We start from the raw sequence: 26,865 nt of genomic DNA, 5'->3' as shown, positions 1-26,865 counted from the left end.
ACTTCATATTTTAAGGGGCAGGAGGTTTATAACATGATCTACATTGATTTAATCCTTTTAGTTCAGAATGGATTAAATATATCTGTACAACAACAAAGCACGAGTCCTTTCCCTCATCTTTTTCATATACAGCCATAGCAGGAAGTTCAGAAACGTGTGCTTTCTGTTAAAGCAATAGCTGTTGTAATTGGGTGTTTTAGTAAAGCAATGTTCATTAGTTTTCGAGAGAACTATTGGACCTGACAGTATGAGAAGGGCAATTTCTGCAGTACCTGTGAATGGCTGCAAAAAGATCCTCCGTAGTCCTCGGTCTTGCTGGCGTTGCCACTCCATCCGTCTCCTCCCCATAACTACTGCTTGGCAGGAATGAACTGCTTGCTGTATCCGATTCAAACACCTCCACTACGTGGAAAGAATGAACAGTGATTGTCAGTCCGTGGTGGGAACCCAACAGCACATAATCCTGAAACCAGCCCTCACTGCTCTAAGGCAAAGCCTCCGAGAGACTGAGTGAATGCACTCTTGTCATTGCAGTGATTTCGGAGTGATGCTTTCTTAGGAGACCGCAGTGCATAAAATGCCAAGGCTTGCTCACTCACAGGGGTGGAGAACAATACTGAAAGAAAATCTGCATGGTTTCTACTTAAGTTGCAAAATCAAAATTAGCCAAGCTAATCGGGTTTGCATAGCATGTTATAATAAACATAATTTTCTTTCCCTGTCTGCAATAACGAGTGGTCAGAAAGGAATTAGAAGAGATCTCATGAAGTATTAATCAGATCCTGCAACTTTATTCAGACTTTTAGTTCTACCTCGCACAAGAGATTCTTTTCTCTACAGAAGCCCACCTGAATGCTAGGATTGCTATTCTCATTCCCCAGGCTCTCTAAAATAACTACTGCTGCATCTGAAGAAGAGTTAGAGAAAACAGACTCACCACTTTCATTTTCTTGAGAGAGGTGCCCATCAGCATTACTGCCACTGTCTTGGCTGCTCCCTGAACTGCTTTCTTCATCAAAAGCAGACTGCTCCTCTTGCCTGGCTTCTTCTGGAACTGGTGATGCAGCAGGCTGTACCACAAAGGCATTAGCTCCCACTGTCTCAGAGAAGGTGAACCCAGCAGCTCCTCCCTCAGGAACCAGGCTGCCAGAGTCCATCTCGCTAGAAGTGAGTCCATCTGTAAGACAACTTCTCGCTTCCTCACAGTGTGCAAGCACAGCGTCTCTCTTAGTTGGACTCGATGTGCTTCTGACAGTCTCTCTCACTTCAGCTATTTTCTCCACTGTAACATCTGATTCTATGCTTCTGTGATCTAACTGTGGAGGTGGTACAACAAGGAACAGTTTGGGTTTCTTTGAAATAGGAGGTGGCTTCTTGCTTGGCAATATGACCGGAGTCTTCTCAGGAGACGCTGGTGATCCCTGATGTGACATGCAAGAATGGAGGGCTTCACTCTGCACTGAAGACTCAGGTGTATCTTCAGTAGCTATCCCCAGTGCTTCAGCTTCAAAAGGCTTGCTCAGACCTACTGCACCTGCAGGCTTTTGATCGCTGTCAAGCACAGGTTTGCTATCAGAGAGAACGAGAGGAGAACCTTGAGCCAGTGTCTGAACTGAGTCTTTAAAATAGGTGCCTTCAGCTTTCACTTCTTCACCTAAGCTGCTACTGAGTCTTAGTGAGAGAGATGGCTTCAGGGAAGATGGTGATGATGAATTTACAGTACCTTTTTCCTGAGAGGTGGTTTCAGAAGCAGACTCAGGTGATGGCTCACCTTCTGTCACTTTTTTGACAGACCTCAGCTGCACCATTTGCAGTGCTTTGGTAGTCACTAAGGGCATTACAGGTCTCGATGCGTCTTGCTTGCCAAGTGGCTGTTTCACTGGACTACGGCAAGAATCTTTCAGATTATGTTTCTTAAAAGAATATTGTGGTGGGATTGTTGCACCTTTCAGTTTGGGATCAAGAGGTGGTGCTGGAGGTGGGACAGCTAAGGGCAAAGTAGGAGGAGAAGGAATAGGGGAAGAGAACGAATTGACAGAAGCTTCTTGCGGAAACCATGGGACAGGCTGGGCAAAGGAAGGTTTTACATCAGCTTCTGGGGGAGGCGGGGGAAATGTGGGAGAGGATGGTAATGGTGATAGATCCATGACTTCTGTGACAGGAGGAGGTGGGGGGGGAGGAGAAAGCTCAGGACAATGTGAAGGAGGTGTTGGAAGAGGAGGTGCACCTGAATCTGGAGGAGAGCTCAGTGTGGGGTCCAGTTTCTTCACACTCACACTCCCTTCAGTAGATGTATTTGAAGAAAGAGAAGTGGAAGATGAAGACATAGAGACTGAAGACAACAGGGAAGATTTCCTTTCAGGCACTTTAGGCTTCAGCTTAGATTTGCCGGTGCCTGATGATGCAGACTTTAAAAATACAGGCACTGGGGTAAGTGCAGTGGGCGTATTGGACTGGCTGGAGTACCCACTCGATGGCGATGTGACTCGGTGGGATTTCTCTGGGGAAGTGCTCTTTGGTTTGGCCAGTTCACTGGGCACTTGTGGCACAGAAGCCCTTGAGCCATCGCTGAAGTGGCTGATGCTGTAATCGCTGAGCGCAGATGATGTACTGGCAGAGTGGGTCACTGGTGATTTCACCTGGTCATCTCCCACTGCAGCATAGTCACTGTAGTAACCCCACTGGTCAGCATACTCTGACTTGATGCTACTTGTTTCACTCTGAGAGGGAGTGACAGTGCAGATGGAGTACAGGTTTGGAGCAGTGGTGGACATCATGCTGCTGCTTGCACTAACCGAGCTTTGGCTGCGGGAGCGCAGCACCCACGGATCCTCATAATCACTGCAGGGGCTCTGGGAAGGGGAGCTGCCATTTTTGCACTTCAGATTCAACTGCAGAGAATGCTGGAGGGTGGCAATGAGAGTTTCATCAAGCACCTGTCCATTAGACTGAGCTTTTTTCTTGGGCACCCTTCTGAGTGAGTCTGTTCTGGATGGTGGCAAAGGCGGCTTCTTTGCCTTTTTCAGAGAGATGTTTCTTGCAAGAGATTTGTCACCTTGGCCTGACTGGTCATCCTGATGTTTCTTCTCCTTTCCTTCAAAGACATTTATCACACTGTCTCTGGCACTCCCAAATCCATTAGTACTACTACATGGCATGTCTGACTTCAGTCCAGAGTCCATAGGCATGGAGCTGTAGTAGCCATCGTGGTCCACAGAATACAGAGAAGTAGAATCATCCCTGACTGAAGTCCTCTCCAGGCTGCTGCTGCTCAGGTTGCTACCAGGAGTGGCACAGCCTGGTGTGGTAGAAACCATCTTGAGTGAAGGAGTCTCACTGTTTTCTGCAGACTTGTACAGCCAATGCTCTGTGCTGTTCACTGCTGCTTGTGCTCGCTCCCCTGAATAGCTAGATTCACTTCTACCATCACTGTCCTGGGAAGGGTTTGGTAAAGCAAGATTGTTCCTACTGCTGTAGCTCATGCTCTGAGAACCAGCTTCTGCATTTCCAGAAGTGCTAAGAGAGACAGCAGAGTCACCAAGAGAAAGCATCACGGCGGTATTAGATGGGATGGTATCTGAAGTCTGTGAGTGACGTGTGGAGCTACTCTCACTCCAGTTACCACTTGAAGAATGGTGATCTTCTTTCCCACTTACTGTACTGCTGGCAACAGGATTGTCTCTCGGCTTTGGGTAGGCAGTGGAGCTAGTAATTTTACTATCCAATGACCCAACACTCTGGGCTGTGTGGATAACAATAACTTCTGAGGAGGATGACAGTGTTGCATTGGGTATGATGCTTGTTGAGTAAGTGGCGTGAGGAGAGACAACACATGCTGGGCTTGCAGACTTTTCACTGTCATAGCTTCTCACCTCTTGAGACTTTGGCCTTGACAGGCTGCCTGTCGTGGGATTATTCCTCAGATGCACAACACTATCATCCACTTGCAACTTACTTATCTGGTGAGGTAAAGTGCCAGCAACGTCTTCTGTCTGCCTAGAGCTGCTCTGTGTCTGGTCTAGGGACTGCAGAGACACTCTTGCACCAGCCCGCGGCAAGCTGTGAAAACCTATGTCATTGTTTTGGCGAGAGGTGAATACAACTGCAGCAGAATCGCTCATCACTGACATGTTTCCAGATGAGCTGGAGAACTGAGACATCTGGGCCGCAATGCCTTGTCCTTTCTGTGCTCGTATTCTTCTCATTGAAGGAGGCACCACTTTAACTTCCTCCGTCTGGCAGCTGGTGTCCTTGGTTTCGGAGCGCTGCATGGCAGAGCGATAGCTGTCCAGTCTCCCTAGCGTGGAGCAGTGATCCGGGACATACATCGAATGCCCTCGGAAATCACTTTGGCCAGTGCCAACTGCTGGAGTCAAAATAAAACCATTATTTCTTGAAGCACAAGTTCACATTTATGCTCTTACTCATTTAAAACCGAAACACATCAGCAAACTGTTTGATCCCCATGCTCTTGCAGGCTATGCCTTCTGAGAAAGAATCTGCAACAATGGATTTTGCACAGGCACTGTGTGTTTTCTGCATCTCTTCCCTTTTTCCTTATTACCATGAACCCCCTGCTTACAGGATTTTCTGCATTCCTGCTGCAGATTCAACACATGAAATCCTGTTTATGACATGGCAATAATTTCCATAGTAATCAGTTATGTCAGAAACCAAGTAGCACTGTTTGACTTCCAGTAGGCAAAGCAGCAGGAACAGACAAAAGCCTGAGCAATGTGAAGTGCGTTTCCACGCTAATGCCTCATGCAATAAAGAAAAGGGGAAGAAAATTCGGAGACTAATGTGAATAATCAGATCTGCTTTTTAAAAGCATTGCACTTCATTAACAAAAAAAAATTCTCAGAAGACCCAGCCACCACGTCTCCCAAGTCTCGCAGTGCATCTGAAAGGAGGGAACACACCGAAGCATGCATTGTTTTACCACAAATAATATGATACCCTTTATACAAAGACATCACCCAACAATGCAAAGAAATCTATTAAATACAGTTTCTCCACAGCACTAGTTTTGATTTATCACAAAGGAAAAGCTCTTAAGTGGGGAAAAGAAACAGCTAGTACTCAGCTCTGTCAGGAAATAGAAAATAACTGCACTTAAAAAAACCCAAGTAATAATAATAGTATATTGGCATTAAAAGAAACCAACAAACCTTTGAGGACAAAGGAAAACCCGTTTTTAGTTCAAAATACAGTTATCGTCGGGTCCACAGAAAGGACTCGAGGGTTCTTTTAAACTTACATGTTTATTGGTAGCTGCCTTTTAAAATCACAACCCAGAGCACTGATTTAAAATTAGGCTGGGTAAAGCTGTTGCTTTTCAGTTCAGTTGCATTATTGTATAAATAGCAGACACCGAGAGGCGGGCGTGCTGCTGGAGACGCTTCTAAGGATGCTGCATATGTCACTGCGGGGGAAAATTGGTTATTTCAAGTCTCCGCCTTAGCTAGTCTCAGGAGTGATGAAGCAGCACGCCTGATGGGACTGTTCTGCTTTCATATTTACTATGTGGAACTGGATCAGGAGGATAGGTATTCTCATCATGCAGCCCTAAACACCACTTAAAGGATATTTAATTATCCTTATTCTTGGCAGGCAAAAGAGGCATTTAGGATAAGGAAAAGAGAGCTCTGAAAAGGCTACAATGAACCCAGCATACACAAAAAGACTGTTTACTTCTTTTCCTCAGGCACATAAGTAGGCTTTTACCAGCTTGAAGCCTATTTAGTTTGTTTTGTGTAGATTCTCTTCCTCTCATGAAAACGTAGCCTCTTTCTCCTCCTGGTAGAGGTTTGCAGCAAAGCTGCATACTTGGATGCGGGCAAACATCTTGGATAATCTGAGATGCTGTCAGAACAGATGGACTACTGCAGCCAACCAAGAGAGGCATTTGCATATTCTGCACACAGTTATTAAGAACTGTACAGTAAAAAAAATAATTTAATTCCATTTTCCATGTGTATTTTTTCTATAGACCAGTGTCCCCTTTCTGATTAGAGAAAAACATCAAAGCAGATGTTATGAATGCTTCTGGAGCCATGACATCACTGATGACGACTGAGAGCCAATTAAGAATATCCAGTAATAAGAATCTGTGTACTAAATTTTACAAATTAACAAAGGGGTGGGGTATTTTTCTTCTTCCTACTACTGTGAAACACACACAGGCACACAAATACACACACACAAGACAGAAGGATGGGGCTGGTGAACAAAGCTGTCAGCACTACAGCAAGCATCTAACACTGTCGCATACTGACCTGTGGCTGAGAGCATCTCGTTTCAGTATGCAGCATGTCTGCACTCACAATGGAAGCTAAATACACTCCACTTCACAAGTAGCACGACAGAGATCCACAGTTTATGCTTAAGATGTTACTGCTAGTGAAGGTAAATGGCGAAGCAGAACAGCATTGGACTTGCTAACTTCCCCTTTCCCCTTTCCAAAATCAGGCGTGTCAAACACTACTGGGACATGCTGCTTACAGCAAACACAGAGTGGTGTGTGAAAGACAAAATTAAACCTTGGTGCTATATCTGCACTACTGAAAAGAGGCCAAGGATGGCTGTACCAAAAAATGGCTGAGGGAACAGCTTTTCTCCTGTCCCTTGGAACCCATGCCAAGATGGAGTCTGGTTAGCCCAGGCCAGAGCAGTGACGAAGAAGCATGCTTAACAGGAGGGCAGCATCAACAACCACAGGATGATGCTGGGCATCAGTGCTAATCTGCTTTGCTACTACAAGTAACTCAGGGTCCAGTCTAATGTGCTCATAAGTGGAACATCTCTGTTATGATGAAAGGATGAGACAGCTGGGTCTCTTTAGCTTGGAGAAGAGGAGGCCAAGAGATGACCTTGGTATGGGAAGGGTGAGTGTCATGAAGATAGAGCTGGGCTCTTCTCAGTGATGTCCAATGATAGGACAAGGGACAATGGGGACAAGCTGCAGCATAGGATGTTCCACATAACCATAAAGAATTTTTTTTTCACTGTGGGGGTGGCAGAACCCTGGACCAAGTTGCCCAGAGAGGATGTGAAGTCTCCTCCACAGAAGATCTGCCTGGATGCATTCCTGTGTGCCCTGCTCTAGCAGGGGGGCTGGACTAGGTCATCTTTCAAGATCTCTTTCAACCTCTAACATTCTGTGATTCTGTGAAATTGATCCAACAGCAGTAAGCCTTGGCAACCTTAATAATGCAGGGAAGCCCACTGGGGCACATCTCTGTGCCAACAAGAAGCCTCTTGTAGTTAGAATGGGTCAAAGCCCAAACAAACACAGGGTTCAGAAGGGGCAAAAGAGCCTAGTTTCAAGAGTATAAAGAACAGGGCTACATCCTTCGATCATGATACGGGATATGGTCAGGAAAGGGACTTTTCACAGCTGTTTCTATTACAAGAATGCAACACTGAGGTTTTAAGCAATTTTTTGTAGGAATGGATTATATTCTGAAATTACGTCAGCTTTGGTTTTATTTCCATGCATAACCTCAAGCAAAGCTGTGAGCATTTACTTGTCCTTTATAACACAGCAACTGTTCATTTTACAGTTCCATTTCCTGAAGAACAACAACAGAACTCTGCAGGGGAAATGGTTAAAAAAAACCCCAAACAACAACAACAAATTTAAGGCTCAGGTATTCTCTTAAAATACTTTAGGTTTTAAGACTGTGATGGGAGTCAGAGGAGGGTAGTGAGGAGCGTTTTGTTTGCAATTTACAAATGCACTGCAAACCTCTCGCTTGCAAAGCAAAACTGAAAAGCAAGGGGTTTCAAAAATCCTTAACAAAATGAAACAAATCAAGCCACCTTTGCTGATACTGCAACCAGGAGACAAACAGTCCAAATCTAAGGGCCAGCCCAAACCTTCACCTGACTATTACACTGAAAATGCCTTTCAGAAAGCTTCTACTCAAACAGCAGTCAGAAGTCCCAAGATTTCTGCAACACTACAATACTGGCTATGAATCAGAGCTCCTAAAGAATACTACCTGCAGGTCCATCTAGTTGCAGGAGGGATGTCTGAGCAGACAGCAGAGAAAAGTGTTGTGGAACTGGACATCAGGTTACAGATGCCGAATGTTATGAAGTCAGAAGTGGCTACAGTTTGGTGGTATGATAAATGTGCTGAAAGTAATTAGTAATTGTCTTGTCTGCATTTTATATTATCTTGTGTCCAGCAGCCTTGCAGACAGTGCTATGTCCAGCACAGGAGACCAGTATCTAGAGCTTTCTTCTTTATTAACGTACTTTTTGCCATGCTGAAAATACCTCTTAGGACAAAGAATCTTTGCTAATGCCCATTTTCAGTGTGGACTCCAGAAGCAAAACACCCACTATCTCAAAGGAGCAAAACATGCAGCGTATTTAAGATCTCTTGTATGGAAACACAGAGAAGAGACTCAAATGCATGCCTCAGCTCCAAGCACTTGATCCAAGATAGGCATATATACAAGTTACACCAGTTTTCCCTGACTCCAGTAGTTAATGATGTTGCTTGTTAGAGATTACAGGGACTGAGACTGACTGCAAATCTGATGGAATAAAGCGTCTGCATCGAATTCCTAAAGCCAGCACTAAAAGACTCCTTGTCTCCTTGTGATTCTGGCTGATCTGGTGGCACCAGTAACTCACTACAGAGAATCAGCAGAAAGGTCCTCTGCACTGAAATGAGTGCAGATAACCGAGGAGCACAGAGGATAAATGTGTGTTGATAGCATGAGGAACCTGCTTGTTTTGACTAGTCTATAGAAGTAATCACTCTTCCAAACTTCTTTTGATCAATCATTTCTGCTATAAGCACTTGTCTCTTGTGCCTCAGGCACATTCCTAAGGTCTACTGCTTTCATCTTCCCATGCCCCACCTAGCAATCCTGCTCTAAACCCAGTGACCTGGCCAAATCACTGCGCAGGCACCACAACTTCCACTGCTACAAAAAAAAAGCCCAAAACCCACACCCTTGAGATCCTTCATCTATTTTACCCTAGCAGTTACATACCAAATGATTTTTAATAGACATTCAACATGAAACAGAGAAGTACATCTGGCTTATGGTAATATTAAGTAATTTTCACTGTGCTCCATGAAACATCTGTAATCTCTCAGAGAGAAGAAAAATAGTGCAGAGAATCTTGCAGTACTTTCAATCCTGACAGCTAAAAAATACCTTGACTCCTTGTGTATGTTACTGACACCCTGACAGGGAGAATTTTGTTGAAAATATAGGAAATTGAAGTTTTCTTGAATCTGTTAATTTCACTTAAGTGAACAGTCTCTGGTAAAAATTACACTCCTAGCATCTCTGTCTTTCATCTCTCACTATCAAAAAGCAAGTCACACCTGTTTTCTAACACCCTGATCTCTGGATTAATAGTGCTGGAAATATAGAGTGTTTAGAAAAGTACAGCTTTAAATCAGTGTTAGTTAAAAGGCACAGTAAGTCTGGAAAGTTCTGTTCAAAGGCTATTGAAGCTCCAGCCTGAAGCAAGTACAGAACACCAGCCTGAGCAATTAGGTGTATGGTGTGTTTCTGTAAGCCCACAGCATAGCTTTGACTCTTCTTACCTGTGGGACCTGTATCTTGAATGACTGCTAGTGCTGAAGCAGCAAATTGGAAAAGATTATCTAATTAAGAGGAGTGTTCAACAGGACAGTTAAACTCTGGAAGAGATTGTCCAGAGAAGCTGTGGATGCCCCCACCATGGAAGTGTTCAAGGCCAGGTTAGATGAGGCCTTGAGCAAGCAAACCTAGTTAAGTGGTATCCCTGTACGTGGCAGGGAGGTTGGAGCAGATGATCTCTAAGTTCCCCTCCAACCTGAGCCATTCTAAGATTGATCAGAAGGACCTATATGCTCCCATGTTGCTGAGATGGAATTGTTTCCTCTAAGGCACCAACAAAGGGTCCATGCTGCGTCACAACAGATCAAACAAGGAACTAAGAATTTAGATGTCAATCATGTTAATTCTGAGGACTGACAGGAGGACCTATGGGTGACAATTCGTTGTGAACTACTGAAAATGTCAGGCAGGGCAATAAGCAGAAGAAAAGCATACAAGGTCATTCTGACCCTCTGAACCCTTCTGTTACAAAGAAAAATATGAGGGGTGGATAAAACAAGCCACAAAGCCATAAAGACCCTGAATTATAACTTAAGGTGGACAAAAAAGTATTGAAACAATTCAAGGGAAGCTCACACAAAGCATAAAACTAAAAGATCACTTTTGAAAATGTGGAGAGACTTTGTTTTATTAAAGGAAAAAAACAGCATGCCTGGCAGGAGACAAAATCAAAAGGTGGAAAACTTGAAGATGGCTTCCTCTCCTCAATTTTGGTGAGGTATGTTTAACTGGAAGATGAGTTGAGATGGAACTGATGCTCAGGTGTGAGCCCTGCTCCTGCAGCAAGACAGGGAGGGAGTTTGGGACACCAGAAGCTATTCATTGGTGCCTGGAACCGCACTGGTGCAGAGCTCTGGAAAAACATTCACAACCAGGTAACTCGGTACCTTAAGAAACAGAAAGTCAGTCTGAGCCAGACCTAGAGCACTGACACAGAGAAGGGACCATGGGAAAGCAAAGGCATTTCAATGCCTTTATTTCATCAGAATTGGAACACATGAAGATGAAGACAACTAAGAGACAAGAAATGAACATGACCTGAAACAGATTCTCCCAGAGAGATGCTCATCTATACCAAACTTGTTTGGCAGTCATCCTCTTCACAAGGGAAGAATATCAGTTTGCATATAAGGTACCATCTGGAGAAGACAGCTACAGGTGATGGATAATGGAAATGCAGAGCAGAGAAACTGAGTGCACAGTATTAAAGAAATACATCACCTCAAAGTTTCTTGCCCTTTCTGTAGTTTTGATCCAACACTGACTCCACTAAATATGTACATATATAACATTTATGTTCTGTAAAACGATGAAGGTAATTCAAAGGTAAGCAAAACTAATTTTGCGTTGCTGTGTTCGGCAGAGAGAGGAATGCTTTACTTCCTCCTCTTACTTTAATGTTGCTCTGCTCAATAGTACTGAGAGGGTCCTGCTGTTAAAAAAGAACTATTCAGAAAATAACTGGCATCTCTAAACTAGTGGGCATCTCATAGAATCATAGAATTATCTCCAGGGATGTGGCCACAACCACCACCATGGGGTGAGCTGTTCCAGTGTTCCACCACCGTAATAGTAAAGAACCTGCTCCAAATACCCAATCTAAATCTGCTCTTCTCTAGTTGAAGCCATTGCCCAGAGGCCTTTGTAAACAGTCTCTCTCCAGCCTTCTTGTAGGCCCCCTTTAGGTACTGGAAGGATGCTATTAGGCCTCCTCAGAGCTTCCCCTTCTCCAGGCTGAACAACCCCAGCTCCCTCAGCCTGTGTTTGTAGCAGAGGTGCTCCAATCACCTAATCACTTTCAGGGCATGCATACTCTTTTTCTGTCTCAAAGCATCCTCTATCCCATTGCATTTAATTTACACAGCATTTTTCAAGCAGAAGTTTCCAGTCTGTGCAGAGACTGGTTCCTTGCTGGAAGACACCTGTGAAAACACAGCAGTATTACAATGCTCAGAAGTAGGAATGTTTAAAGATACTTTCAACACACGCCTCAAGGGTGCAGTTAAGACCCCCTTTTGGTACACTCGTCTAAATTCTACAAGCGTACCACAAGCACTGAGCTCAAGCCAGGAGTCAGCACAGGTTTTCTCTTCTGTTTGGTATTTTTTGTGCCAAAGCAGAAAAGGGAGAACCCTATCAGTTTGGTCTGGCAGAAGCTCTTTCACAAAATTAAAGTAGTTCAAACTTGGTTGAAGCTTTGAGGTTCTCTCAAATTTCTGCTTCCATCTGAAGGACAAACAATGGGTAACAAGAATCTGCTGTATACGTTTCTTACTCAGCTTGTGCACAGCAATTCTGGTATACCAAGGGATTTTAATCTTTGTGTAAATATTACAGCCATTAGGCTTTAGGGAAGAAACAAAGAGATTTATTCAGCTGAAACCACAGGGAGAATGTCAATAGGCACAATGCAATTGCTTGATTTGGAGTTTAGTCCGGATCCTTGTTCTGATCAAATGAACTGTGGAATGTTTTAAAACAACTTGCTGTTTGTTTTGGGACAGTGTAAGAGAAATAGGGAATGGACAACTACAGAAATGTTTGGGGAGTGTCAGAGGAGAAAAGGCAAAGAGAGTACTGAGCAAGGATGGGGGAGACTGAACTTATTCCCAGCCTTGCCAGCTGCCTGGTGGGAGACTCCAGCTAAGTCATGGTTCCCCCTCTATGAGATGAAGATGCTGATAACTTTTCTCTTTTAAAACAGCTCTTTGTTTCTAGTGATGGAAAACAATATGCTAACAGGATGAAGAGTGCCATTAGAGAGTCTTCCTGACACACAGTCTGCTGTCCAGGTGGCATACAACCACCATGGAAGTAACAAGAGGCTCTTCAAACAACTTCCACTGTAGAGGGCTGAAGCTCTACTTGCCTGCCGGTTGTTGGTCAGGAACTCTCCAGGGAAGAACTCCTACACTGAGATACTGCCAGTCCTGAAGTTTCTGCAACTTAGAATAGGAGCCAAGGAAAATATTCAAGCAATGCAACATGAAACATGCTCAGCACAGAGGTGAAAGACTGACCATAAAACCTGTCACCCTTAGCAATTACCCATTTCAAAGTCCACATGCCTGAAAGAGTGTGGAGAAACCCAACAAGATACAAATGGCAGCTTGGAACAAAACATTCTACACCACTCTGCTTTTCTCTGCTCTCTGCCTCAAGGTGTCAAAGATTATACCAAAACCAAGGTCCATGACACATGTGCCATTTTCAGAATACCACAGAAGAATCAAGACCACCATAATAACCTTGCAAATGACCAAGCCATGTCTTGTTATCAGGTTTGCAATTAAGCAGCACAAGTGCTTTTAATGAGCACAAGTCACTGCATCTCAGCTCTAGACAAAAGAGCAAAGCAACTCAAGTTTGAAATGGAAAAACAGCTCTAGAACAGATGAGAGAGGATGAAGGCTGTTTCTGCTATTCCTCAAACTAGCTGTAAACATGGTACCTGAGGGATTAGCCTCAGAGAGATTTAAAACAGAAGGAAATCTTGTAGAGAATAATTTATTATTAAGCTTTACATAGCTCTGTTTGCAGCTTTGATCTTTCTTTGGTAAGAACACATCTACTTTATTTAAACTCTCATGCTTGCTTATACTTGATTGCAGGTCTGATGAATGTATCATTCTCTTTCAGGAAATAACAAATTCAAATTTTGACCTCCAGGAGCAACTCTAGGTCTGGAAATTGTCTCCTGCCAGGTAGCAAGGCCCACTACACACAGTGAAGAGGGAGGAAGGGAATCCACACTATGAGAAGCTCCCTACAACAGGCACAAAACAGTATCCATCTCACAAGAAGAGCAGGATAGATACATAGGAACTTTGGACAAATCTCAGAACAGCAGATAGAAATCACATCATTATGTGGGACCCAAATGTGATGACATTTAAAGCTGCCTAGCTTTAGCCATCCTAGCAGAGTTAGAAACATTGCATTTCCTTTCTTGAGGCAGAGGATCCCACGGCAGGGCACTGTGTCATTACAGATGTTAAAGGATGACAGAATCACAGAATGTTAGACATTGGAAGGGACCTCCAGAGACCATCGAGTACAACGCCCCTGTGAAAGTAGATTCACCTAGGGTAGTTCACACAGGAATGCATCCAGACAGGTTCTCAAAGCCTCCAGAGAAGGCGCCTCAACATCCCTGGGCAGCCTGTTCAGTGCCACATCATCCTCACTGTAAAGAAGTTTCTTCTCATGTTGAAGTGAAACCTTCTATATTCAAGTTTGCATTTATTGTTCCCTGTCTTATTACTGTGCACCACCAAAAAGAGACTGACCCCATCCACTTGACACCCACCCCTCAGATATTTATAGACACACTGATCAGATCCCCTCTCAGTCTCTGTTCCCAAGACATAGCAGCTCTGGGCCTCTCAGTTTCTCTACGTAGGGGAGATGTTCAAGTCCCTTAATCATCCTCATGGCTCTTCATTGGACTCTACCCAGCAGGTCTCTGTCTCTCTTGAACTGGGGAGCCCAAAACCAGACATAATACTCCAGGTGTGGTCTCACCAGGGCAGAGTAGACAGGGACAAGAACCTCCTTAGACCTGCTGGACATACTCTTCTTGATGCACCCCAGGATGCCATTGGCTCTGTTGGCCACAAGGGCACATTGTTGTCCCATGCACAACTTGATGTCTGCCAGGACTCCAAGGTCTTTCTCCATGGAGTTGCTCTCTAACAGGGCAACTCCTAACCTGCACTGGTGCCTGCTGTTATTCCTCCTCAGGTGCAGGACCCTGCACTTGTCCTTTTTGAACTTCATGAGGTTAGTCTTCACCCTGCTCTCCAGTCTGTCTGGATCTCATTGGATGACAGCACACCTTGACAGGCTGTCAGCCAAACCCCCAGTTTGGTATCATCAGCAAACTTGCTGAGGGTACATTTGATGTCCTCATCTAGGCTGTTAATAAAGATATTGAACTAAATTGGGCCCAGTACTGATCCCTGGAGCTCAGTTCCACTCACACACCACTTTTCACATGCTTGCCTCTCACTTTCTCTACACTTGGCCCTCTAGCTCATTTCAAATCCATTTACATACACATTTTTGCTCCTGTTTCTGAAAAATCTAGACAAACAACCAAGAATTGAAAACAATTAAAAAAGAAAGGGATGCAAAATGCAAGGCAGTAAAACATACTGAGATCATCAGTGAGAGGATTCCACACGTAAAACACCTATTTTAAAAGACATTCCTCCTCCACTGCAAAAAGAAAAATGGAGGTGGAACATAATTTTACCTGTAAAGTTCTAACTTAAAAAAAATAAATAAGAATAACCAGTTTTAAATCAAAGTGTTCTGCAAAGTGCCTGAAAGATCTGCCAAAACATAGACTACTTCATCAGCTTTGAATATCATGTATGGTACCAACTATGAAAGGATAGCCAAAGGTAGTGTAAATGTGACTGATGAGGAATTTTTTCCTTTGGAATATATATAATAGCTGATGAGTCCATCCAAATTACTTCCAATCAAATAACATTTATTCTTAAGGGATCACCAATTAGATCTAAACTGAGCTGGAAGATTTACAAGCTTTTCACTGGTGATGCAACTCTTGGCAGATCCAAGAAGGCATCCATGAACTGTTTTACTGCACTGAGTCATTATTTGCAAGCCAATGTCTGTCCACTTTAGTTTTGTTCCAATGAACATCCTGAGGGAGCAGCCCAAACCTCCAGGAAAACATTAAAGACCAAAAAACTTTTATCCCTGCAGATTTCCATTGTACCATAGAATCATAGAATCAACCAGGTTGGAAGAGACCTCCAAGATCATCCAGTCCAACCTAGCACCCAGCCCTAGCCAGTCAACTAGACCATGGCACTAAGTGCCTCATCCAGTCTTTTCCTGAACACCTCCAGGGATGGTGCCTCCACCACCTCCCTGGGCAGCCCATTCCAATGCCAATCACTCTCTCTGTGAGGAACTTCCTCCTAACATCCAGCCTAGACCTACCCCAGCACAACTTGAGACTGTGTCCCCTTGTTCTATTGCTGATTACCTGGGAGAAGAGGCCACCCCCCACCTGGCTACAAAGCCTCTTCAGGTAGTTGTAGACAGTAATAAGATCACCCCTGAGCCTCCTCTTCTCCAGGCTGCACACCCCCAGCTCCCTCAGCCTCTCCTCATAGGGTTTGTGTTCCAGGCCCCTCACCAGCTTTGTTGCCCTTCTCTGGACACGTTCCAGCACCTCAATATCCTTCTTGAATTGAGGGGCCCAGAACTGGACACAGTACTCAAGGTGTGGCCTGACCAGTACATCATTTTCCCTTCAATAGATGGAATTCAGATAAAAGGTCCTAATTTCCCTTGCCACCTTGTGCACTGGAGGCACATATGTTTGGAACTGTAATAGGCTATCAGACTGTATTGGTTTCATGAGCACTGGTAATGTCATTAGTCAAGTAATGATAAGCAGTGACAATGAACAGTGGATGGAATACAGTTCTGATGAGCCATACCTAGCTCCTTTTGTATGTTGTCAGGGATTCCTGTAATAGTCTTTCTCCTTTTGACTTTCTTCGGCCGTCTTACCACCGTGTCTGTGTAAATTAGAGACCGCCGAATGCTGGCTTGGCGGTCGAAATTCTCCCCTAATACATGATAGAACAAGCAAAGCAACATTACTTCCAAGCACGCTGACATCATGCACTTTCTTCCACTCACTTTGGTGTAGAAATGGAAAAAAAGGCATTAATAAATGATGTTAGCTTGTCCTACAAAGGTTTACACTGAAGGAAGATACAGCACATTGCCACAGTAAGGCCTCAGACACAGTCATTACACAGGGCTGCAGGCTTTTAGAGGACTTTTGACTTCCTGAGCCCAGTTCAGATTTGGTGAGAGCAGCTCTAATTCCACAAGTGAACAGAATCCTTGCTTTAATTTGACCCTCTGGGTGTTGGGGCTTTGATATTTTTTGGTGTGTGTTTCGTTTTTGTTTGTTGTTCCATTTAAAAGTGACGAGCTGCAACAAAAAAAGCAAATCTGCTCAGGAACACGAAAGATCACAACGGTTTGTGCAGGAACAGACATTGCTATTGGCAACAGCTACTACGTCTTTGCACAGCCCCATCATTAAATCACACAAGACTCTTCTTTCCCCTTCCAAGTTGCTCTGAACCTGTCAAGTGTATCACATTTCTGGTGGTGATCTTTTAACACGATACAAATAAGCACCAGAGAGCACGCAGAGATCAAACTGGTCTTGTGGTCTCATAAATATTTCAGTCAGAGCAGAAGATGCTTAAAACTGAAATTTTATACGATTATAAAAATATACAATGGTGAGAGATGAGAAAAAATGTGTGCAGCATGTTGCCAGACAAAGCCTTATGATGACCATGTGCTGTATCATAATGAGACCCAGAAGCACCACTATCATTAAGCAGCTTTTCTTTAGGAATTCACTTCTGTTTAGAGGTTTATAATTTGGCCATTTTACTAGGAGGAAGATAAAACTTACCCTATAGATTGTGAGCTGAGTTACTTCTGACACTTCTAAAAAATTAAGGACTACCCCTCCAAATCTAACACATAAATTCCCTTTTTAGAAGTTAAAGCATTTTAAGGCACTCAGTGCCCTTTAAATAATCCATTTAAAATTTAAATGCAAAGGGGGGAGGGGAAATTATGCATGTAGACATTTTTTGTTGTGTACGTTTTGAAAATCAATGACCAAATTATTTACCTCTAAGAAGTGATTATGCAGAGTACCTAACACATCATAAATACTATCCCTGGCTGACAGCACATCAGCATGATGTGTGTCGTGCAAAGGGCATAGAAAACCTCCTTACCTCTGTAACAGTCAAAGATACAGTCATATTAAAGTATAGCACATGGACTTGTGGAGATGCAAGGAAAAACCAGCAGTTTCATTCACCATTTTGTAAACATAAAGACTCTGACTCTGTTTGACTGGAGCCTTGTGCTCCCATGAACCACACTTGTGTTAAGTGAAATTCTTGCAGCTACAAAGAAGTGCCAGTTCCATCTGAATTTTGGATTAACTGACTGAAGTCAGGGCAGATTAAGGGAGGAGGAAGCTCATGGGATTTATAAAATTTAGAGGTGTGGATCCCAGTGGCTCAGTAGAAGCCCTGCAATACTGAGACAAATTGTGCACTGTCTGGGGCATTACCACTACCAGGTCACTAGAATCTTTATGGGGTCAGAATGAGGTGATCCTGCCACACAGGGTATTAATTCTATCCACATCACAGCAAATCCAAAGAATTTGAAGGAGAAAAGTTTTGCTTCTCTGAATAAATCTTTATCCATTCAAAGGCCAACCCCTGGGCCCGAGACTGTGAGATGCAAGGAAATTAAAACACAAATTTGAATGTCCTGAAATGAAACATAAATAGTAAGCAGAGGGTGCAAACAAGGAGAGAGTCTTTTACATGAAGCCTCAGACAGCACAAACAGGATGACCACAGAGAAATATTACTGTGTCAGCTGATCCACAGCAAGTTCTTTCCCTGAGCTACCAAAAAACTAACTCAACTAATCCATCTTCAGTGACTTTTGACACTCAAAGGTTTTTTTCAAAGCCACTGTGCAAATGTGCAGAATTTCAAAGTAGCTGCTTTAATAAATTCCAGCAATCAGAAGTGGAACATCTCGGTCTTTTTTTTCCCCCTTCTTCATTGCAGCATTATTATTATTAAATATATAAATATTTAATTAAATCTATTTAACATTAAATATATTTTGCAAATTTAAGAATACTTTCCTCCTGTTACAGATTTCTAACCAATCATCTGGGCATTCCTTATACAATTTACTCAGCTTCCTTGGATTCACTGAAAATATGTAAGTATGGTGCTTAAGTCTCACTGAAGTCAGTCAAGTCAGACTCAAGCAAATGCTTAAACGTTTTGCAGGACCCTGCCTGGCACTGATCACCTCCACCATCACCAGACTGTTGCATCTGGAAAGAAAGTTAGTTCCAAAACCCCCATGAAAGCAGACACCGTTATACATCTTTTAACCCCCAAGCTGTGGAAATGCAAGGATTGGCCACCACTAAAATTTCAGCCCAAACCCTTTTCAGGCCAGAGTAAGCTCAGCTCAGGCACTGCTGAAGTCTGACACTGCTTCCAAATCTGGACACCCAGCCAGCAGCTTGTCAGCCCAATGCAATGCCCCTGCACTTTCAGATTTTTACTGTGACTGTATTAGTTGCTGCAGTCTGTTCACCCAAGAGGCCCAAAAGCTGACCCTGTGGAGCATTTATTGCACAGCCAGGTGAGAGGCCATTGTATCAGAATCATTACTAATGTGCTGTCAATTGCCAGCAGCCTCTTCAGAGGTTAATCTTTTATTTCATGTCACAAGTAGTAAAATGGAAGTTTTCTGACCTCTCTTCTGGGAGAGTAAGGGGGGGAAAAAAGGGCAAGGGAAGGAAAAAGGCAGGTAAAACCACACACCAATGATGATTTGTTCCATGGCACATTGAGCAAACTGGACAGAATTCTTGGTTGTTTTTTCTCCTGCCTCATGCAGTAACATAAGGAACTCCATAAAATAAAATTACTCTATGTGTGGGAGGGCAGAGGAGGGGACCAGATTGTGACTTTTTAAAAAGGAACGAGGATAGCAGCTTTTCTATGTGTGTTGTGTGTGGCTCATAGTCTGTTACTGTCGATTGCCTTGTTCCACAGTAGTAATGTAATTATTCCAAGTGAAAGGAAACTGGATCACAGAGACCATACACATGCTGCAACAGTGATTCTCCTTTACTGCCCTCCCTTTCCATCCCTTCTGATTGCCATGCTTACAAGAGAATAAATGCTCAAGAGCACACTCCAAAGAGGTGAGGTGTAATACACACACACACACACACACTGCTTTTATCAGAAAAGCTGAGAACTGCTGTGTTTGCCACAGGAAGACCCAATAGCTCAGGGGACACAAGGTTTGCTACACCAGTCCAATTAAGCTGCTTTAAGTCTCATGACTAGTTTATCCAAACGTGGCGATGCTCCCAGTGACAATGAATTAAATCTATGAGGTTTATTTGATCTCTTTTGCCTCATTTTTCTTTCCATCTGTTTTGTTCCTCCATACATTTTCAGTACACAGGATCATTAAATCAAACAGCAGATTACTCTTTCTGTAAGTATATTCTGTTCCTGCTGTCACAATACCTAAGCCCTGCTCAAGCTTATCGATTATGTCAGATTATCCATTGTTCCCACAACTCAGCCTTCTGCACCTACATTCCCCAGATAATGCCAGCTGGCCTAGTAACACTTCAGCATTACACTTATTTTCCTTCTATTAATTTTCCACAGGTGAGGTTATTTGTAATTTTCAGTCATCTTAATGCTGTTTATTTCAAACATTTTCTGCTATTTAAGGAAAAATTCTTTATTTCCCAGCTTTCTGATGTTTATCACAGAAGTACTGCTCTTATACATTTAAATACTACTAGATACTACTATCTAAAATGATAGTTTCTAAAAAAATATAGGTGAAGAAAATATTGGTAGTCATATATGGAAGGAGAACACCCAGGGTACTTTCAAAACAAAATCAAATACTGCAAGCTATTGATTGTTAAGACTGAGCATGGAGTCAGAGCATGCCATATGGAATCTAAAATAAATTGGATATTGAATATCATCCTGGTTTTGGAAGGCAAGCAGTCAGTGATTTGAATTAATTAATAATGGCTTGATACTGTGTAGGAAGAGATTAGGAAATTGAAGTGATAATTCAATCTTTCAAAGAAATTCTAGTTACACATAGCAAAATATCTACTAGCATCAGGCTTGAGCATAATTTAACTTCCAGAAAGTGTGAGTTTTCCAACTGTAAAACCAAAGAGTAATATATATGTATATATGTAATATATATGAGAAGAGTTGATACATAACAAGCTGTGGACTATGGTCACATGAATGTCTTACCAAGAGTCTTGTTGAAGATGCAGCCTCATTAATTTCTGTTGCTCTTACCCTCTTCACCCTACTATCCTGCTGCTGGTAAAAGTAAGACCCCTGAGGCATTTTTTTTCTTGACTTCTGTCCTTTGGAATATAGAAAACCCTGATAACCCTCCTTATGTAAAAATTCCTAGAAAGAAAACCCTTGGAAATCACTAGCACTGCAGACAAAATTATTTACCATTACATATCTTCAGCACAGTCAACAGCAAAATACTATCAATTCTCTTCTAGTACTTCATGAATACCTAATGTCAGTTCAAGCCCATGTTATGTAGACTATTTTAATTAATTATCATTTTAAGGGATTTTGAGGCTTTCTCATTAAGTCTGGAGGTGGACTATTAAACAAAACACTGTTTTCACAGAAAGGTGCAGTAAGTAATTAAAATTCATGCATCAATTATATGAGTGTCAAAATACTATCCAACTGTATCAATCCTTTTTTATCCCTTCCCTCCCTCATCAGTGTAATGTAATGACTGAAATTAAAAGCCTACCAGTCACATTAATAGGAACCAGATCTGTTTGGACTGCCTGTGCTTGCTGTCGCATTTTCTCTTCTGGCGTTGGCAGTGGAAGGGACTTAGTCCAGTTGGTTTGGGTGTTGATATCTGATAACTCGTCTGAAACTGGAGTTTTAGGCCTCTTGATGCTAATAAGCTTTTCTTCTTCTGGAGAAGAGACAGGACACTACAAACAGAAATACATGGAACAGTGTAAGTTTACTACCAAAAAAAACCATCCAACAGCAAAGCACAAAGGTGGGACTGTGGCATTACAAAGGTACTGCTGCTGCAGCCAGCACGACAGCTTGTGGAACAAAACTACACCCTCACAATTGTCACACTTTGACCTATAAGAAGAGTGATTTAAAAAATGCTCCACCCACAACAAAACACCTCAACTGTACATATCCAAGACATCTAATGAGTCTAAGGAATATATACCAATGAGAGAAAAGAGTGGTCTTGAGCACAGCAAAGCACAGTGACCAAGTACCTTGCACACTGACATCATCCCTGGAGTGATTAACCCCTTGCACTGCATTGCAGTTTGCCTTCCCTTCTCTCCTCTCCCATCCCAGTGCCCTGTTAGGAGGATGAGATTTGACCGCTGCTCTGCTCCAGCTCTACTAGGTTGTGAAGGTGCTTAAGGTCCCAGCAAGAAGCCATTGTGAAAAGACAGATTTTGGGAGAGCTCAGTATAAGAATCAGTTTAATGTACTCTACAAAATCATCAGCCACAGATCAATGAGGTAGTAAGAACAACTCTGATTTCATGGTGGAGAAATTCATGCCACACTCAAGGGGTCCAGTTGTGCCCATTTCTCAGGGGTGAGGCAGTTAATATTAGTAGCCACACAATGTCTACCTCAAAACTAATTTCTTATCAAAGTAGCAGATTTTAATCCCCATGGTGGTTTTTCACTTCAGAAACTCAAAGCAACCAATAAAACAAAACCCTTTCTGCTCCAGAAAAAGAGGTTGCAACAGCTTGTGCAAGTCCTTCCACTGGACAAAGTTATAAGCCAAAAAAGCTATTTGCTTTCAGAGAGCAAATCTGTTTTCATTACAGAGCCCTGGCTTGTATGTCAGTAACAGCAGAGAAGGCTGTAACAAAGCCCTTTACCCATAGGACAGTACCAGTCCACAGGAAACCCCAAAGGCAGGCAGGTTCAAGGCACACAGAGAGACATCACTGAGGTTTCCAGCAGGTGGTCACCAAATTCAAGCAAACCCAGGAGAAACAACCTTCTCTCCTCACTCCTGCCAGCAAGGCACTCCAGGGAATCTTAGAAGCAGGAGAGGAAGAAAGCCCTGAGGCAAAACCCACCTCTGCTTCTTCCTGTTCCCAGGCAAAACAGAAAAAAGAAAGCCACAGAAGAGAAACTGAACAGCAGCACCAGCAGAGATCTCTCTGCCACCTCCCAGCTCCTCTGCTTCAGAGGTGTTTCTTTCATTTGGAAGCTCCCTCTTTACCACCAGATCAGAGTTACCTGTACTGGATCACTGCCACCCCTGGTCATTACTCCCTGGCTGCTGTACACAGGCCTGGGTAGAAGCACCACAGCTACTTGTAAACAGATGGAAGTTTTACATCAATCTGAGTTTTCAGTCTAAGCGATCTGTTCTGAGTGCTAGACAAAAGCCTACCCAGCCACTCTGTCACAACTACTGTTTATGATTTCTGATTTTCATTTTCTTCCTGTTACCATGAGGCAGTCCCACTGTTTATAAATAAATAACCATTCATTTATTCTACTAAGCTTCAACTATACCTCCTATAAGATAGGGCTCAACGTTGTATGGAATTTAAAAGACTAAAAAGGCAACTTCCAAGTAAAAGGTAAAAGAATACAGAAGCAAAATCTCTTCAAGTATTAATACTAAAAAAACCCAACACTTCAGGCAATGAAATTATTAGTAATGTCATCCTGTCATTTAGAACCACACTTTGTAACGTGAGAGCCTTTTATCCTGCCTTTCTTTACAAGAGAGGCTGCAGATGGGATGGACACTGCTCTCCAGGCAAGGCTGAGCCCTGTGCAAGGCCCAGCAACCCTTTCAACACAAGCTTCTTGGAGGCCATTGGTATTTTTTCAGGCATGCATTGTTTTTAACAGGCTCTAAAAAGCATTTCCCCCTGCCCAGGGAGGTGGTGGAGTCACCATCCCTGGGAGGTGTTCAAGAAAAGACTGGATGAGGCACTTAGTGCCATGGTCTGGTTGACTGGATAGGGCTGGGTGCTAGGTTGGACCGGATGGCATTGGAGGTCTCTTCCAACCTGGTTGATTCTATGATTCTATGATCTTTTTACAAGTGTATGCTCATACACTTTTTATACACACACCCAACGTGGGCACAGATATCTGTGTGCACACACATAAGGATTGTCCCGTCTCAAATCACTCAAATTCAAAATCTTTCATGAACATAAGCAATTTGGAAGAGAAATGCCATTGCAGAATGTAAAGCTACTTCTGACCCATACTTCCTCCCAGTTAGGTTTAAAAACAACTGAGAGAGTCAAAGGGTTTGTATGGAATGTAGCACTGGGGTGCTAGCCCAGTGTCACAGTGGGCATGAGTGTGTGTGCACTTAAAGGAGTCGCTGAGGTTGAGGCAAAGAAATTAGTTTTCCCCATTCTACAAAGACTTTTTTCTCTGCCTGAATCAGGGCACCAAGAGAGACCCCTCAGCCCGGGGTTTTGCAGTGACCTTCAGATACTCTGCTTGGTTGATATTGTCAGCATTAATATCTGTCACATTCAGACTATACAGCAGTGCCAGGTCTCAGCTGTCATACAGCAGTCACCAGGGGCTCCTCCAATATGTCAAGTGGCAGAGATATTGGTTACAAAGCCACCCTTCGTTTTCAAGGCAATTACCCAAACCAAGTAGAACACTTCTTCTGTTACAGTATGTAAATAGAAAGAAAATAAGAAACAGAAGCATCTACTACTATAAGGAAATCATAATTATCAAACAAACAAACAAAAAATAGTGGAACAACAATGACAAATTCTGGAGGATTAAAAGCTGAGAAAATTGGGGACAGATGGAGGAAGATGGACAGAAATGAAAGAGCCCAGTGAGTATGTAACAAATGAAAAGCAACTGAAAAACCCAACTGTGCAGCTGAGTTGAAAGCACTGTATCAGGAAGAAATATTTTCTGCCACAGGACAGTGATGTGTACTTCTATAAAATAATTCAGTATGAGTGATGGGTGGGTTTGGGTGTTTGCTTTTCATCTGTAGGTACACTTTCCATGGCTCCTGAAGAAGCATGACTATCTCAACCACAGAACCACAGAACTTCTGATGTTGCAAGAAATCTTTTGAGATCAAGTCCAGCTGCTTGCCTAGAGCTCTCAATCCAACCACTAGTGCTAAGCCACTACCACTAAAAGCATGTGCCTAAGGACCACATCCATGTGGTATTTCTTAATACCTCCAAGGATGGCAAGCCCATCACCTTCCTGGGCAGCCTGTTCCAATGCTTGATAACCCTTTCTGCAAAGAAATTTCACCTAATAACCAACCTGAGCTTCCCCTGGTGAAACCAGAGGCCATTTTCTCTTGTCCTGCCATTTATTGCATGTGAGAAGAGATCAAACCCAACCTTGTCCCATCAGTACATTATTCCAACTACTCACAAAGGTAGTGGTATAGGACTTTTTTTATGTGAAGCTGCTAAATTTCATAGCCATGATGAAACCATACACAACTTTCTTGCACGTAGAGGAAAAGAGCAGCTTGTATTGCAGCTTTCTTCACACATAAATTATTTTCCTCCATAGTCAGGATGAAAATAGGGATTCATATTTTTAGCAAACACTCCCAGATTTACAGCACAGAAGCTTGCTCTAAGATGCAGTGAATTGCTGCTGTGTAACATCTTCTCAAGTACTGTTACATCAGAAATAACACAAATGGTATACAAGGACTAGACTGTACTTTTGAGAGTATGTATCTGCTTAGCAAAGCTCATCATAAATGCTGTGTTCATAAAACAAAAAGCACTCATCCCATTTTTACAGCATCATTGATTCATAACAGTTTTATTACTAGACTTAAATGGCCACATTTCTGTGCCAAAGGGATGTAAAGACTCATCATCTCAGCGAAACTTGCTAGAATTTGTTCTTTTGAATGGATATTGGAAGAGCGAAAGGTGGGATGTAAAAGTAGCTGCCTTGGACCTTACAGTGTTTCCAGGAACACCTAGTTTTAGATGGGAAAAAGCATGACCTTTGAAATGGGAGTTAAAAAGAGAATCCAGGGAAAAAAATGCCCTACAAGTACCCTGCAGATAAGCTGTAGGGCTCAGTAAGCCAGAGAATCTTCAACGCTTTGCTGATATAGAATCATAGAATCAACCAGGTTGGAAAAGACCTCCAACATCATCCAGTCCAACCTAGCACCCAGCCCTATCCAGCCAACCAGACCATGGCACCGAGTGCCTCATCCAGGCTTTTCTTCAACACCTCCAGGGACAGTGACTCCACCACCTCCCTGGGCAGCCCATTCCAATGCCAATCACTCTCTCTGGCAACAACTTCCTCCTAACATCCAGCCTATACTTCCCCTGGCACAACTTGAGACTGTGTCCCCTTGTTCTGTTGCTGCTTGCCTGGGAGAAGAGGGGGGGGACGTATTGTTCCCCAGCCTACTCAGCTGCTGAGATATAACAAAGGAATGATTTCACTGTCTTGTCACATTCAGGCCATTTGAGAAGTCTCAGACAAGTGCATCTTTCAGCACACTCTACCTAAATGCTGTTCATTCTTCATCTTTTTTATGTTCCAGAGGTTTATACTACACTGTTAGCTGTCCAGTACTATTTGCCAACATCTTCTTTCTTCTCCAGCCTTTTACTAGGTTTGACAGCTTCAAGTGCCCAAAACCCAAAACCAACAATTGAACCTCAAGCCTTTAAATTACTGTTTCTTGGTCAATTGAGAATGTCACTCTGTGCTTGCTTCAGCCTGTGGGGTTGCACATTTTGTTATGGAACACTGCCACATCATACATTTACAAGAATTCACACTTAAGTTAAATTTGTCCTACCTTGCTCTCTTTGGTGTCCTTCCAGACCAAGGTCTCCAGTTTAATTCCCACCATTTCTGTAGACTATTCCTCTTTATTACTTTCACTCACAGATGTTAGTTTGCACTACCCAACTTTGCTATTCTACTAAATCCTTCACTATCTCAGTAAGGAAGGGAAATCTTTTTTCACTAGCAGAAAACACTGACCATCAAGCAAGTTATAACCTTCACCAACAGCACCACAGAAATGCTTCTTTCTTCTTTCTCTGCTGCAATAGGTTTAAAAATATAAGAGGAGTTGTACTGCACCAGTTCAGAGCTCTGGAGATATTCAAGACCCACCTGGATACGTTCCAGTGTGATCTGGTACAGGTGATTCTGCTCTGACAGGGGGGTTGGATTAGACGATCTTTTGAGGTCCCTTCCAGCCCCTAACATTCTGTGATTCTGTGAAAAGCCTGCCTGGTATCTGCATTATGATAATGCCTGATCAATAACACAGGTGAAGTGAAAGCAGAAGATGCATACAGTGGATACCTTCCACTGAATCCCTCAGCAATGGATGGAGTCCTCTTTCCTCAATTTACCCAGGTGCCTTCTCAACCCATGTAAACTTTCAGCATCCACAATTCCTGCAGCAGTTATGCAGTATATGTGGTACACAACAGATTATCTTGTTCGTTCAAAGAGTTTCTCTGCTC

At 42.9% G+C, this 26,865-nt stretch overlaps 1 protein-coding gene across 4 annotated transcripts in view; it reads right to left on the bottom strand.

Annotated features, from left to right (window-relative positions):
* LOC135189282 (NHS-like protein 1) overlaps nt 1-26,865 on the bottom strand; it is a 114,697-nt gene that overhangs the window by 5,489 nt on the left and 82,343 nt on the right. For 3 of the 4 annotated variants that reach the window (XM_064169460.1, XM_064169461.1, XM_064169463.1), the window contains exons 4-7: nt 21,111-21,303; nt 16,118-16,249; nt 938-4,366; nt 273-402 (exon numbers count right to left, since the gene is read on the bottom strand). In XM_064169460.1, the coding sequence (XP_064025530.1) occupies nt 273-402; nt 938-4,366; nt 16,118-16,249; nt 21,111-21,303 (3,884 nt within the window). The remainder of the gene's footprint in view (nt 1-272; nt 403-937; nt 4,367-16,117; nt 16,250-21,110; nt 21,304-26,865) is intronic. The other variant, XM_064169462.1, reaches the window with a different exon arrangement.

Source organism: Pogoniulus pusillus, chromosome 31 (assembly GCF_015220805.1).
Source record: "Pogoniulus pusillus isolate bPogPus1 chromosome 31, bPogPus1.pri, whole genome shotgun sequence".
Taxonomy (NCBI): Eukaryota; Metazoa; Chordata; class Aves; order Piciformes; family Lybiidae; genus Pogoniulus; species Pogoniulus pusillus.
Note: the sequence above shows the minus strand (reverse complement) of the source record. Positions and strands in the feature narration are given on the sequence as shown.